This window comes from Microtus pennsylvanicus, chromosome 15 (assembly GCF_037038515.1).
Source record: "Microtus pennsylvanicus isolate mMicPen1 chromosome 15, mMicPen1.hap1, whole genome shotgun sequence".
NCBI lineage: Eukaryota > Metazoa > Chordata > Mammalia > Rodentia > Cricetidae > Microtus > Microtus pennsylvanicus.
The window spans coordinates 32,266,104-32,282,442 of record NC_134593.1 but is presented as its reverse complement, the minus strand read 5'-3'; the positions used below and the strand labels follow the sequence as shown (position 1 = coordinate 32,282,442).

Sequence of the window (16,339 nt, the reverse complement as noted above, 5' to 3'; positions counted from 1 at the left end):
ATTTCTTGGATATTCAGGACATTTAAGAAGTCCACTAATCAGGTTATAAACATTCTGTGGTTGTGTGCAAGTTTAGTAGAATAGCAAGGTCCACCTTGCAAATATTTGCTGTATAAGCATAGGAAAGTCTTCACATACTTGAAGCTCTTTGCCAGAGTGAAAGGCCGGATTCCTTTGTGATAATGCTTATCCCAAACTTTTTAACTTATTCAAGTTACAAATATCCTGAGTAGTAAGATTTGGCCTTGAGTTGAATATAGGAATTTTCAAAGGGCAGTTCCTAACCAATAAAATCCAGCCAGAAAGTTGTATAGATGAGGAAATTGGGGATAGCACCTAGATCTCTTCATTCAGAAATCAACATTAAGACCATAGGTCCTTCATTTTAACAATGCCTTATCATGTCTGACATAGAGTAAAGTTTCAAACCTTTGGGGATAAATTATTAGCTTTGAAAAGGTCTGTTTACCCTGTACAAATCTTTAAAGGAACATTTTGAACCACGAATCTTTACATGGAAAGTGAATGGGTAAAAATACAAATTCCTTCTCTCCAAAGTCATAAACTAAGCTTCTCTTCAGTGTTATGTTGCACTGATACAGTTCACAGTTTTCAAGAGTATGCACCATTGGTATTTATGGAGATATGCATGGAATGATTTTTTTCTCTCTTAAGATTAAAAAAAATAATCATTTGCAATTCCATTATTTTAAAAATAATCTAATATTGTTAATGGAAATTTTCAACATCTATGCTGAGTGATTACCTACAGAGCCAAAACATTTTATTTGGTTTACCTAGTTTCACAATATCATATGACTTTTCCTCTCTGCCTTGGTTTCATAATATAATAGCCAATTCAGCAAGTATGATTGAGCCTTGTGTATATAACACTACTAATGCTAGGAATCATTTATTCATAAGGAAAATAGTCTTAGAGGCTAGGTTATTGTTAAAAATGCTGCTTATAATATTATAAAGGAATTTAATGTTTAAAAAAATCCACTCATATTGAAAATGAACAGTAAACAGGCTTCATTCCCTTATGTCTGCAGTATACCGTCTAGCATATCTCCGACTAAATACACTATGTGCACGCCTTCTGTCTGATCATCCAGACCTAGAGCATATTATCTGGACTCTGTTTCAGCATACACTGCAAAACGAGTATGAGCTCATGAAAGACCGGCATTTGGACCAGGTAAGGAAGTTAATCACTTCACCATCATTTCTTTCTACTACTGTTAACTGTGTGCTGATTTCCCATGTAAAGATTAAATTCAAGTGAACAACTGCATTAGTTTAGTAATCTGTATCGTCACTTGTTGGATACCATTTATATTTTTTTTGTTATTCTTCTTACAAATATGAGCTTCATATTTTATATGTATATTTTAATTAAGACAGACATTATGTACTTAAAAATTGCCAAGTAACCCATTTAGCATAAGCCTTTTCTGTATTGTGATGAGCTAGATTTGTTTTCAGTGGGGAAATAACATGAGCCAGAAACCAGCTGGTCTAACCAGGAGTGGTGACATATGCCTGTAATCACCACTATTCTCAAGAGACTGAGGCTGAAGACTCACAAATTTGAGGACTGCCAGTACTATGTGACAGCTCAAGGCCATCTGGGACAACTTAGTAAGGTCCTGTCCCAAAGTAAAAGTAGTAAAAAGGCTGGTGGTGTAGCTCAGTGGTGAAAGATTTGCATATTATACATAAAATGCTGGTGATGTAATTCTAGTAAATCAAAAGGAAAAAAAAAGAGGAGGAGGAGGAGGAAGAAGAAAGAAAGAGGAAGAAGAAAAAGGAATCAGGAATCCAAAACAGGAAGAGGGGAGGGAGGAGGGAAAGGGAAGGTGGACTTATAGAAAGATCCTTCATAGCTTCCTTTCTTTTTTGAAAGGGGATAAGAACAACAGCGTATGGAGGGGTGACTAACAGCGTATTAATGTAATTCATATTCCACTCAAAGCATATATGTAAAATGTATAATTCAGTGGTTTTAGTGTTTTTCTAGAGTTGCCCAGCTACCACCACAATCTAGGTTGTATGATAAATATTTATTTTTTTGAGGAATGGCTGGGTTATTTTCCAAAATGGCTATACCACTTTGTGTTCTATTTTAAATGTTTTTTATTATTATAATTATGTGTTTATGTGTATTTCTAGGTGTGGGTATGTGTATGTGTTTGCAGTGCCTGTGGGGGCCAGAGGCCCTGGGCATGGGGTTACAGGCAAGTGTAGCCGATCACTAATAATATTGAACATTTTCTTTAGAGAAGTGTGTGTTAAGATCACACTAGCCAGGCATGATAGCTGACGTCTTTAATCCCAGCACTAGGGAGGCAGAGACAGGTAGATGTCTGAGTTCTAGGCTAGTCTGGCCTATTGAGTAAGTTCAACACTGTCTCCAAAAATCAAAAACAAAACAAAAAACAGAAACAGAAACAAAAAACCTTTCTCAATAGACATGGTGTTACAAGGTCAATCTCAAACTCATGGAGATGTGTCCAATCTTCCTCCTGAGTGCTGGGATTAAAGGAATGAACCACCACACCAGGCTGCAGGGATTTTTTTTAAATATATATATATATTCTGCTTATATGTTTTCCTGTGAGATTCATGGTCCACAAATGTTTTATCCTCTTGAGTTGTTTCACTTTCTTTAAGTTTTACTTCTCATGACATTCAGGTTACTTTTTTCATTTGTAACTGGTACTTTGTTGTTATCCAAACAAAAACATTGTGAAGTTTGAAGTCATTAAGACATCCCTTTTCTCCAAGAGTTTTTGTTTGTTTGTTGTTGTTTTGGTTTGGTTTTGGCTTTTCAAGACAAAGTTTCTCTATGTAGCTTTGGATCCTGTCTGTCCTAAAACTTGCTTTGTAGACCGACCAGGCTGTCCTCGAACTCACAGAGAGCTGTCGGCCTCTACCACCCAAATGCTGGGATTAAAGGTGTGCCCCACTCAGCTTCCCCAAGAGTTTTATACTCTCAGATTTGACTTGTAAATGTCAATCCACTTTGAATTGGTTTCACACATAGTGTACAGCAGGGAATCTATCTACTTCATTTAGGTGCTGGGAAAAACTAGTTATTCTAACGCCATTTCCTCTCCCATTTTCTTCCTCTTTCCCATCTTTGTTTCCTGATGTTAGGAGTTTAACAGAGCCTCTTACTTAGTGGTTAAGCACTCCACTGAGCGCTCCCCAACCCCATTTCATGAAATGCCTCTTCTTTTTTCTTACTTTTCTGTTGACAGCTTTTGAAATTTATTGATTTTTAGATGTACATATGTATACTTCTGAAAGTCTCAATTCTTTTTGTTGCACAGCTATTCTGCTGAAAATACAGTCTTCATCACTATAGCATTCTGATTTTTGTAGTAGAGGGACATGACTGTATTTCATTCTCTTTTCAAGATCAGTTTAACTGGCCTGAAACTTACATTTCCCTATGAATTTTAGGACTGATTTGTCACTTTCTCTGAAGATTTTGAAAGAAATTTCATTGAATAATATGTCAGTTTGAGGGGCTATTTGCCACCTTAACACAAAGTCTTCAGTCGGTGCATATGTGATATTCTTCTACTCTTTTAGGTTTTAATAATGTTTTATAGTTTTCAGAATGCAAATCTGACACTTATTTTATTAAATATATTCCTAAGTATTTTTTCTTTTCAATAATAAAGGAAATGGTTTTTATTTCATCTTGAGCCATTTAGTTGCTTTATGTGCATTGTTCTGTGTGGTTTTGGTATCAGCAAAATATTGACCCCACAAAATTAGTTGGGAACTAATAATTTCAGAGGAATTTTTGAAGAAATTATTGATAGCGAGTCTTCTGGAAATTTCACTGAATTCACCACTGAAGCCTTGTGGGTATAGACTTTTGTTTGTGAATACTTACTGTTTAATAATTCAGAGTTAGGTTTTCTGTTTTTAAATTTTTTTTTTTTAGTCAGGGTTGGCAGTTTGCATAGTTTGAGGAACTTTTCTGTTTCATCTCGGTTATTTTATCGGTACATAATTTTTCATAATATTCTCATATAATCCTCTTGTTTCCATAAAGATTGATAATGTTCCCAACAAGAATGATAATTTAAGCAAAAATTTATAGAAAGATTAGTTTGCATATATTTGGATGTATAAGTTGTAGCACATTGGGTTTTTAAATAGATATTTATGGTTTTATGTTCCTACTACTTTCTACACCAGTCAGATACCTAGAGAAATATTCCATTTGCAACCCAGATTTTTATGCATGATATTTTAAATGTTAAAATAGAAGAAAAATATCAATTGGAACACTACTTCATGAATGGCATTCTTAGTATGGGGCTCAATCGTAAGCCACTGAGCAAGAGATAGTACGAATCCCTTGGTCACAGCAGGCATGAGCAAAATGTCGCAAAAATGATGAATACTAAATTAGGCAAAAAAGCTCATTCAAATTTGAAAAAATGATATTTAAAGCCACAGAGAATCATTTTTAAATCTTAGTTTGCATTTAAAATAGTTTTATTGAAAGATACCATATAGGAAATCCTTTTATCATAGGGATATAGCCTAATGAAAATTCAACAACAGAACTAATCCAACCCATATTCAGATCACATCAGAACATGGTCAACAGTATAGGGTCTCTGTCACCTGCACGTCCTTACACACCAAAATATTATGTGTTACTTCATGGAATAGGTTGAGACCTTTTCACACAACCTTTTAAAAAGTACAAGCCATATGATTATCTTTTTCTAGTTTCAACACTTTTGATAAATATTAAAGAGCCAGAGCTAAAGTTAGGGTAATTTAATAAACTGGATAGTCAGTCCTGAGTAATTGAGTTAGCTGCTTGCATTTTGTTTTGTAAATACAGATGTTTTGGTTAAACGCTTTTCATAGACTTTCAAACTGAGCTCAGAATAGGGAAGGAACTTAGGAGAAATTAAATATTTTTGTTTTAAGGCCAAAAGGAAGCTAATAATACTTTTAAAAGCAGTGATATAATAAAGTTCTGAGTGCATCTGTCACATTTCCTTCCTAGATTATGATGTGCTCTATGTATGGCATCTGCAAAGTGAAGAACATAGATCTTAAATTCAAAATCATCGTAACTGCATACAAGGATCTTCCTCATGCTGCCCAGGAGGTAGGTAATCTCTCATGATAAGACTTTGAAAATAAATCAGTATTCATAATTGATTTCAGTTGTTTATTAGAAATCATATATTTTGATTTAATTTTATAATATTGGTCCATTATTTGCAACTAAAGTGGAATTAGAAAACTATGACAAACTATGAACTCTAAATTCATACTTGAAATTCATAAATAAAACTATACTTGTATGTAATAATAACCAGGATATTTTAAAATAAACTTTGTAGTATATTGATTTTTATTTTTCCACTGGCAAAGACAGTATAAGTGAATCCTTATTAAGACATAATAAGATTTTTCATTGTAAGCCCATTTTGTGTCTATAGTTTTCTCTCCCACAGAGAGGTCATCATGGTAAAACACACTTAGTATGATACACATTTCACACAGTCCTGGAACGCAGCAGGGAGTCCTGAGTTATTGCTTCAATCTGTCACTGAATTTTTGAAAGTGATATCTTTTTATTTGTATATTTTGAGTTGTCTTCTAAATCTAGTTATATAAGTTGTATAACAGATTTATCCTGTAAAATTTCTTTAGTTTTACCGAATTAAAACTTACATAAGTTGGGCATAGTGGCCCAGGTCTATAATCCCTATTAGAATGCTAAGTGAGAAAGAGGTACCATGATTATGGAATTGCATAGCTAGACCCTACTAGTAAATAAATAAAGTAAAATTGAGTTGCAAAAAGTGTTGCTATTAAATGTCTGCTTCTTATAAAGGAGCGGTGCACACATCCTAAACCCTTTAGACGGGAGGGTTGCTAAGGCCAGTGAATGCTGTCTACATACTGGGGGCTGTAGTGTTGGCTTTGGTCAGCACAGCTTGTCTAGCTCTCTTGAGGGATGGCAAGCTTTCTCTCTGTGGCTGTCAGGCCCTTTTTCTGGATTACTTTGGTGACATTTCACTTTGAATAGTGCATCTATAATCTAAATCTAAAGAAGCCTAGATTATTGTTTTCTTTATAAAATGTGGGGTTTTTTATACAACTGTGTACAGCTTTTTAAAGAAAATTTAAAGAGAAGAGTTCTTAAATTCATGTAACATGATTTTTTTATTATTATTTTTTCCTCAGACCTTTAAGCGTGTTTTGATCAGAGAAGAGGAGTTTGATTCCATTATAGTATTCTATAACTCGGTTTTCATGCAGAGACTTAAAACAAATATTTTACAGTATGCCTCCACCAGGGTATGTTGAAATAGTCTTTAATTGGAGAACTCTAATGACAAAATAATGGATCCCCACCAAACATTAGATCAATTATCTTTTTCTTTTTCCCCTTTTGTTATGTCTCTAGCCTCCTACCTTGTCACCAATACCTCACATTCCTCGAAGCCCTTACAAGTTTTCTAATTCACCCTTACGGATTCCTGGAGGTAACATCTATATATCACCCCTAAAGAGTCCTTATAAAATTTCAGAAGGTCTGCCAACACCCACAAAAATGACTCCAAGATCAAGGTTGGTGTTTCCTTTTTAAGGGAATGCTGAAAAAAAAATAATGCTTACTTTCATTTGGTTTAAGCATAAAAATGTAAACCTTTCTTTGTTTAAAATGGGCTAGGCTGTTGGGTATCTAATTTCCTTATGTACATTAAGTAAATGTATGAAAATAATTTGGGGAGAAAGAAAATGTGTTTACCTTGATGAGCTTGCCCAGCTCCTGAGGTCTCTTCTATACAAAGTTTGAGAACAAATAATTATGTGTGCCTCAAAAGACTAATAGTTTCTTTTTGTTTTTTTGTTTGTTTTGGGAGGGGTTGGGATAAAGTTTCTTTGTGCAACAATTTTGACTGTCACAGAATTCTGTAGACCAAGCTGGCCTTGAGCTCAAAGACACACCTGCCTCTGCATCCCTTGTGCTGGGATTAAAGGCACGTGCCATCATCCCCCAACTAAAACACTAATAGTTTTATAAGCCATCTAAATAGATCATTTTAGCTTAACTCTATATCTGTCTATCTATATACATCTGTCTGTCTGTCTGTCTGTCTGTCTGTCTGTCTGTCTGTCTGTCTATCTATCTGTCTAAAGCAGGGTCTCAACTATGTAGCCCGTGGCTGGCCTGGAACTTGCTATGTAGACCATGCAAGCTACATATTCAGAGATCCACCTGCCTCTACTTCTGAGTACTGTAATTAAAGGCATGTGTCATCATGCCTTTAATTTTTATTCTACATTTGCTGTAAGCTCTATGGATCTTAGTATTATTGTTTTTTTGATTTTGACGTGCTTGCCCACATTCATACACACACAGATCATATACACGCAAAGTAATAATTTTTTTAAAATGAAGATGTCTTATTAAGTACAGATTACTGTCAATTAAGAAAATCTACCTTTCTTAATTCTTTTGGTAGATTTCTTATATTACACTGGGCATTTCTGTTTCAGAAGGTCTCTGTGGCTCAGCAAAATGAATGTGAAACTGTTTAAAATTCTCAGATGAAAGATTTTGTACAATGACAAATCATATCTCTGGCTTTGAAGTTCTTCATTTGACTAATTATGTGTTATCATGGGCTGTTTGAAATTGGCTTAATGTTTATAAAGTAGGAGGCCAATTAACTAGTATAATTAATGCAGTTTCATCAGAAATTCTCAGTATATGTAGTTTATACCTGGTGGGCCAGAGAAACAAATGGGGAGAAAAGGGCTCTATTCGCGTTTTAGGAAATGCCTGTGTAGTACATTCAGTTACATGAGTAATGCACACTTATGATTAAAATTTCAAACTCTGTAGAAAAATACCAAGTTAAAAAATAACTGGAAATGTAATGGAAGGGTGTGTGTCTGTATTCCTATGTGCATACTTACCCTTTTTCCTCTTTGAAGCTAGAGCTTTCAGTATGTAGCCCAGGATAGCCTCAAATGCACAGCAGTCTTACTGCTTTAGCCTCCTACGTACTACCACCAGGCCCAGCATGCTTTGTTGTGAGCATCCTAATTGGTAAATCACTGCTGAGGCTCTAGAGAATTGCAGCAGTATGTTCATACAGCATATTAGGTATTCTGATCAATCAGATACTCATGGAAGGGTGTAAAGTCTACAGAGCTACCAGTTCCATGTGTATGTTTTAAATTCTTTATAGGCCTATATAAAGAAATACTTTTCCAACTTCCTTATCAAAAATATAAACTATAATTGAGTCTGGTCACATAGACCTGCGATCTCAGTTGCATAGGAGGCTGAAGACAGTATCATAGGTTCAGGACCTGCAGGGTAACTCAGTGAAACCTTGTCAAAAGAAGGTTTAGGATATAGCTTGGTGATAGAGCACTAACCTAACATATACAAGTGCCTAGTTTCAACCCCGTGTAATTAGAAACAAGACTAAACCATAAATGATACGGTTGAAATGACAGCAACTAGAATAATAAGGATCTCTAATTATAGAACACCTAAAAAGTAACTTTTACTACATACCAATAAAAACCCTAATTAAAGTCTGATCATTACTTTATAAGCATACATTTTTAAAATTATATTTATTGAGGGGTGTGGGGCTCGCATGCCATGGCACACATGTGCTCAGAGGCTAGCTTTGTAGAGTCTGTTCTCTCGGTTCACCTTGATGTGTGGGATTTGGCGATGGAATTCAGGTTGCCAGATATGTGTAGCAAGTGCCTATACCTGCTGAGCCATCTCACCAGACCTTAATTTTTAAACTAGTATTGTTGTTTTGTTTTGTTTTATATTTATTTACCTGGGAGCTTTGCATGCTACTATGCACGTGGTGGGTTAGAACACAACTTGTTGGAGTAATCCTCTCTGCCATGAATTTCAGGGACTGAATTCAAGTCACCAGGACTGGCTGCAAGTACTGTTACCTGCTGAGCCATCTTATTGATCTTTTAAATTTTATTTATTGACTTAGAAGTTTGTATCTGATGTAACTTAAATTAGAATGAGATTACATTTGTTGATTTATGAAGAACTAAGTAATGATAATCTTAAAACTTTTTAAAAATCCTCTTTAAATGTGGGCCATGATAGAATTATGCCCCACAAACCTAGAGTTATTATTGCAGTCTAAGAGGTCTGGGGGTATAGTTCGATGGTAGAATGCATGACTAGTGTGTTTGAAGCTTTGGGTTTGATCCTCAACCCCATAAAGAAGCAAACGAACAGCTGGCTCGTCATGCTTTGGTCACACTAGCACTAGTACAGCGATCCTAACGGATAGAAGGTGTCAGTGGTCTCAGAAACCTTGGTTCGTGGTGGTTGAGAATGATGTGTCTATGCTCATCTCTACACATCTGCACAGTTTGTGTCTGGTTTTCACGACTAACTCACGTTTTATCTTAACTTGACAGAATCTTGGTCTCAATTGGTGAATCATTTGGGGTGAGTATTTCTTTCTATGAAAACTGGTGTCATGGGATGTTATATAAAATGTATTGGGCACTGTGATGCAAGTGCTATGTGCCCCTGCATCTCCCTCCCTTTATTTGGTGGTTTGTTGTTGGACATCCATATATGAACATCAGTGGTTTATACTGCAGCTAGAAAGGAATGGAAGATTGCTGTAATCTGAGCGTATAGATGCAATTGCCTGATATGTTCTCTAGTCATATTGTATAAAATTGAGAGAGCCATCTGTGATTTATTTTTAAATCAGGTTTAACTTTGAATAATATTCATAGCTGGTACACTTCCAAGATGTTTCCTAAACATTTCTCAGAGATTATATAAAATACATGTAAATGGTCATGTGTATACATATATAAAGTGTTTTATGTTCACAGTACTCTCCAACCCTATACATAGCTGGTGTCACCCAGTTCAGTTCAGTTTGACTTGATTACCCAGTTATCTTTGGATCCCACAGGTTCCAGGGCTAAGATCATTACCTTCTCCCAGATGCCAGTCACAAGTGGCAAGTTCCTGGGTGACACCTTGTTAACTATTCATATTGGCTAAAAGTCAGAGGATCCTTGTAACATCTTTCTGGTTTGACCATTTGTTAGAATATTTGCAAAATTCTGGAAAATGGTTTACTGACCATTAACAGTTTATTACAAAAGATACAGATGAAAAGACACATAGGGTGATGACCACTGGGGTCCTTAACCTCTTCCTGTGGAGTTAGCAGCTCAAGAGCTATCCCAGTCCTGATGCTGAAGGATTTTATTTTGTACAGATAGTTGATTAATTAAATCTCTACCCACTTTCCACATCCTAGAGGTTAGGAACTGTGGTTGAAAATTCCCAGTTTCTAACCACAGCTTGTCTTTCTGATACTCTGACCCCATGCTGATGCTATCTAGGGGCCCATCAGGGTTCTCTCTATTAGAACAAAGGATTGCCTGTCATCCTTATCACTCAGGAAGTTCCAAGGGTTTTAGGAACAGGAAGACAAAGGCCACATGGTACCACGTATATGCATATAATCTCATCTAAATGTTTACACAAGTTTCGAAAGTCAGTAACTTAGGATTTGAAATGTAGTACTCTGAAATGAGGCACCATATCCACGCGTTAGCAGCTTGTCTCTAGCTACTGGTCTCCTTCCACACACTTAATGCTCTAATGCTCGCTCATTCATTTATTCTCTCCACTCCACTTGCCCACTCCCTTTTTCCCTTCCTTTCAGTGCTAGTCTTTCTCTGATAAGCAAGGAACTGAGAGAGTGCGATGGTGCAGAGCATAAAGGTACTTGCGGCATAAACCTCGTGGTCTGAGTTTGATGCCTAGAACCCACATAAAAGGTAGAAGGAGAAAACTGACCCCAAAAGTTTGTCCTCTGACCTTGGCATGTGCACCATGGTACATATGCTCACATTCACACTCATCATGTGTAATAATAGATAAAATTTTGGTTTTAAATAATTGGTTTCATGATGAGCCATCACAATTATATATATATCTGTAATCTCAACACTTGAAAGACAGGTGGGAGGATTAAGAATTTGTGGCTGCTCACAAATGGAAAACAATTCTTCTCTAATGAAGTCTCTTTGGGGCTATAAACCACACTTAAGGGCAGGTCCCATGCTCAGCTGTAGTTGACCCACACAAAATGGAAGTTCTTTGTCTTCGTGAGGTTTTGATGGGGCTCCTTTTTTCTTAAAACGTTATAGGTCCTTTGTGTATATGTTACAGCTTTCAGTTTTGTGTTTTTAGGGGATTCTTATGTGTATACAAACATGCGTGTCTCTGCATCCATATGTACCTTATGCATTTTCTTTGGCTCTTTTCTTCTGTTTGTTTTGTCCTATCTTAGTTTGCTTTATCTTATTTAATTTATCATTATTATTATTTAGATGCATATTTGTTTTATAACAAGAAACAAAAATGACATGAATTCTAATGGAAGAGAAAATGGGAGAAATCAGAGAAGTTGGGGACGTGAAACTGATAAAAATATATTGTATGAACAATATCTATTTTCAGTAAAATAAAAACATTTTAAAGGAGTGGCTAACCCGGGCTTCACGGTGATTTGTAGGCCAGCATGGGCTACATAGCAACAGTATCGTTTTAGGGGAAAACAAAGGAGAAAAGAGACAGAGAGGACAAGTGTGTGCACACATGAAAGCATACTGCAGAGCAGCGGTTCTCAACCTTCCTAACGCTTTGACCCTTTAGTACAGTTCCTCATGTTGTGCTGACTCCCATCCATAAATTGTTTCTGTTGCTACTTCATAATTGTAATTTTGCTACTGTTATGAACTGTAAAATAAATGTTTTTGGAGATAGAAATTTGCCAGAAGGGTGGGTGACAACCCACGGGTTGAGAACCACTGCTGTAGAGGTAGGCTGAAGTTTGCATGCTAAATGAAGTGTAAAAGTCAACTTTCCAAATACTCAGTGCTGTGACATCTGGTTCAAGATGGGCTACAGCTACCAGCTTCACAAAGGAGCTGTGGAGTCATGCAAATACAGCTGGAGCTAGGCAGGTGTGTGACAGAGTCATCAAACTTGCTTACTACAACCTGTAAAATAAAGGAGAAAATGTCTATTCGTCCAGATATTAATAGAGCCATGAGATTAGGTTTCTGCCATGCTGGTATGTACTCTAAATATATTTTCATTAAGTGAAACTTATCCTATCCAGTGCACCCATCAGATCACATTTAACCTGTGTATGAAAGTCTGACTTCATTTGTTGACTCAAGTAACATGTAATATGTATATCTGAGACAGTCTTGAAAAGGCAGCTGAGATGGGCTGTTTCCACACACTCATCTACTGGGTGAAGTTGTATGGTGTGCCCTGGCACTTCTTACCAAACTCACATCATGTCTAGTAATACTACCTGGACTAAAACTGTGAAGTTTTTGGCTATTAAAAACCTTCATGAATTATCAACATTTCAACAAATGCCATTATCAGTGGTGATTTGTAGTACATCAACATATGATGTGTCAACACACCACCTGTGGCCTTCCTTCTCACTATGTACTACTGTAAATCAAACCATGTATTTCCAGAAATCTAACTCAGCTCTGCTGCCTCTGTGGAAAAGTCCTGGTTTCATGTGGGGGTGACTCCCAGCAAGGCCACAGGCCGAGCCAGTGTTTGACAGCACAGGGATGACAGAGAACCAGAGCTGCTTGACAAAGGTGGGAGGACTCAGGAGGAGTGGGTGTGTAATGAAGGCAGAGTTGGCACAGTTATGTTAATTTTTTTTTAAAAAAATCTCTCATTTAGTCCAGTAAGACAGAGAATTAAAATTAAGAAATTCCTTCTGCCTGACTTTTGACATGCCTCAAAATAAAATTCACACCTGCTAACTTCAAAATGTTATTTAATGATTTTTAAATAAGAACTCTGTAAATTGTAGACATCTGAGAAGTTCCAGAAAATAAACCAGATGGTGTGTAATAGTGACCGAGTGCTCAAAAGAAGTGCTGAAGGTGGCAACCCTCCCAAGCCACTGAAAAAGCTGCGCTTTGACATCGAGGGAGCCGATGAAGCAGATGGGAGGTAGGAATCCTGGAGGTGCTCCAGGCCCCTGAGTGGGGCACAGAGGCAGGCTCAGCACTGGCCTGTCAGTGCTCTGTGTTGTGGGGACAGCCACAAACGAGTAGGTGTGGGCCAAGGTGATACATGCCTTTAATCCTGACACTCGCAAGGCAGAGACGTAGATCTCTGTGAGTTCAAGGGCAGCCAGAGCCACATAGTGAGCCCTTGTCTCAAGACAAAACAACATACTAAGTGTGAAGTGGTAGGGTGGGAGGCACCATGGAAATCAGATGCCACCTGCGGAAATTCATGTCGACTCAGTTATTAGAAGTCTGCATGTGGTCTTACACGGCTGTTGATTTAACACTAAATTTAAAAATTGTTTCTCTTGAAAAATACTAAATATTTTGCTTTATAAGAACCATTAAAATGCATAGAATCATAAATTTGTGACATCTTTAATTTAGATAACTTGGAAACTTTTGAAATTAAATCAAAGCAGTAGCATGAAATGTCATTGAAAGCAGATTTACTAGGAAGTTGCGTGAATGCTCTTGAAATATATTTTTTTCATCTGCAGTAAACATCTCCCAGCGGACTCCAAATTCCAGCAGAAACTGGCAGAAATGAGTAAGTATTCTCTCCCTCACTCTGCATACAGGATCAAAGCAGCTGCTTTCATTGAAGAAAACCTTTTCACTCTGTGAAGGAATCCACCTGTTATTCCTTCAATTGGTAGAGTTATTTGTGCATTTAAAATACAGTTCAAACAAGAATATATATTTGCCTATTACATTGGTAGACTAAATGAAGGTTGTCGGCACACTTCCCAAGAGCCTTGAATAGTCTCACACCGGTGCTGATCAGTGCTTTAAAAAAATTTTTTTTGAGATGTTATGCATGTATTAATGTATTTTGATCATATCTCCTCCACTGCCCATCTTTCCTCCCCTCCCAGGCTACTCCCCTAAGATTGTACTTCCAACTTTATCTCTTCCTTTTTATTATCTCCTGAGTCCAGTTAGTGCTGCTGGTATTGCCTACAACTCTAGAGCTGTCCATAAAGCACAGACAAAACACCATGGGTTTGTTTAGCTCATTTCATCTGCAGAAATTGGGATAATTGAAAAGATTTTTATTAATGGAAATCAGAATTTTGAAAATGAAGATCAGGTCATTTTCCATATTTCAGTGTGGCAGGAATTTAGAATGTAAGGTTGTCACTGAGTGGCAGAGTGTTTGCTGCCTGGTGTGTACAGGTCTGGTGTCCTCAGTATTGCAGTAGATAGACACGTGTATACACACAATAAATCAATAAAGTGAGAAAACCATTTTTGAAATATTACAACAAATGAAATCTTAACCTAAGCTATTCTGAGACTATAAGAATTAAGTAGATGGGAGGAGGCAGTATTTGCTGTTTCTGGTTGTCTTAGCAATAACTGTGGTAGTGAGTGGTACAAGATACAGTAATAGGCAAAGAAAGGAGTTTGAAAAGAGTGAAAATATTTAGGGGCTGCTGGGGGGTAGTTCCAGTGAGTATGATGGGGACTTACAGCTGGGCTTTGGGGATGCCAGCTGTAATAGAAAGCCCACAGCAGAGCTAAACTTCTGGATGATTTTAAAAAGCCTTTTCCTTATGTGTGTTGTTTAAACCAAGGTTAAATATACCAAGCATTCAAAGTATTAGTTATATCCATTAATACATTTCTATTTTATCTTTTAAATTGCTGTGTCCGTTCCCCCCCCCCCAAGGTACATGTAAAGCATGGGGCACTAATAACCAAATTCAAACCTTGGAATGCTTACAAGTATTTTTGGAGTCCACAAACACATGTTACAAGGGGGCAGAGATGGGAAGATCAAAAGTTCAGGGTCATTCTGAGACAATGTGGATATTTGTGATTTGTTTTAGTGCTGGGGATTTAATGCAGAATCTATATTCTAGCTGTTTGTATTTTTTTTTAAATGAAGAATGTCTGCCTGTAAGTCAAGAATTTGTTGGATTTTGGTTAGATTTAATTATTCTGTGTGTGTGTGTCTGTGTGTGTGTGTGTGTGTGTGTGTGTGTGTACGTACATGGATTCATAGGCAACTGTAAGCTCCAGGCTTGGGTGCTGGGAATGGGGAATATAAGAGCAGCGTGTACTTTTAACCACTGAACCATCTTTCCAGCTCTAACAGCATAGCATGCCACCCTCCTACCTCCCTTTGGTGACTCTTCCTCTTCTCATTTGTTTCCCTAGACAGTCTTACTTCTACTTTATTTTATATATAAAAACATCATTTTTATGTTTTATTTCAGAAAAAAAAAACTGTTTGTTCTTGACTTCTCAGCAGTCCTCATTATCCACTATGTTCAGTGGGTCCGGTTTTATCCCATGCTTTTTCAGACCCAGGCCAGCTGGCCTTAGTGAGTTCCCAATAGAACATCCCCATTGTCTCAGTGTGTGGGTGCACCCCTCATGGCCCTGAGTTCTTTGCTCGTGCTCTCTCTCCTTCTGCTCCTGATTTGGACCTTGGGGTTGTAGTCTGGTGCTCCAATGTGGGTCTCTGCCTCTGTCTCCTTTCATCGCCTGATGAAGGTTAATATTCAGGAGGATGTCTGTATGTTTTTCATTGGGTTCACCTTCTTATTTAGCTTCTCTAGGATCACGAATTATAGGCTCAATGTCCTTTATTTATGGCTAGAAACCAAATGAGGGAGTACGTCCTATGTTCCTCTTTTGGGGTCTGGCTTACCTCACTCAGGATAGTGTTTTCTATTTCCGTCCATTTGCATGCAAAATTCAAGAAGTCATTGTTTTTTACTGCTGAGTAGTACTCTAATATGTATATATTCCATACTTTATTCATCCATTCTGCTGAGAACTCAAGAACAATGGCACTGGGTTTTGATCCTACTGCACATACTGGCTTTGTGGGAGCCTAGGCTGATTGGATGTTCACCTTACTAGACCTGGAAGGAGGTGGGAGGTCCTTGGACTCCCCACAGGGCAGGGAACCCTGGTCTGCTCTTCGGGCTGATGAGAGAGGGGGAGTTGGTTGGGGGGGGGATATGGGAGGTGGTGGCGGGGAAGAGACAGAAATCTTTAATAAATAAATAATAATAATAATAATAATAATAATAAACCTGTTTGTTTTTAATAATTTAAGTGTTCTTGTTTCAACCATATTCTAATTAACAGTTATTTTTAAAATGTTCACGCCCAGTTTAAATTATCTCAAAAAAGGAAAAAAAAAGGTTTTGGGGTCAGG

At 37.2% G+C, this 16,339-nt stretch overlaps 1 protein-coding gene across 4 annotated transcripts in view; it reads left to right on the top strand.

Annotated features, from left to right (window-relative positions):
- Positions 1–16,339, top strand: part of Rb1 (RB transcriptional corepressor 1) — a 126,757-nt gene that overhangs the window by 107,953 nt on the left and 2,465 nt on the right. For all 4 annotated transcript variants that reach the window (XM_075948988.1, XM_075948989.1, XM_075948990.1 and 1 more), the window contains 7 exons: positions 1,056–1,201; positions 5,051–5,155; positions 6,244–6,357; positions 6,467–6,630; positions 9,487–9,517; positions 12,960–13,102; positions 13,662–13,711. In XM_075948988.1, the coding sequence (XP_075805103.1) occupies positions 1,056–1,201; positions 5,051–5,155; positions 6,244–6,357; positions 6,467–6,630; positions 9,487–9,517; positions 12,960–13,102; positions 13,662–13,711 (753 nt within the window). The remainder of the gene's footprint in view (positions 1–1,055; positions 1,202–5,050; positions 5,156–6,243; positions 6,358–6,466; positions 6,631–9,486; positions 9,518–12,959; positions 13,103–13,661; positions 13,712–16,339) is intronic.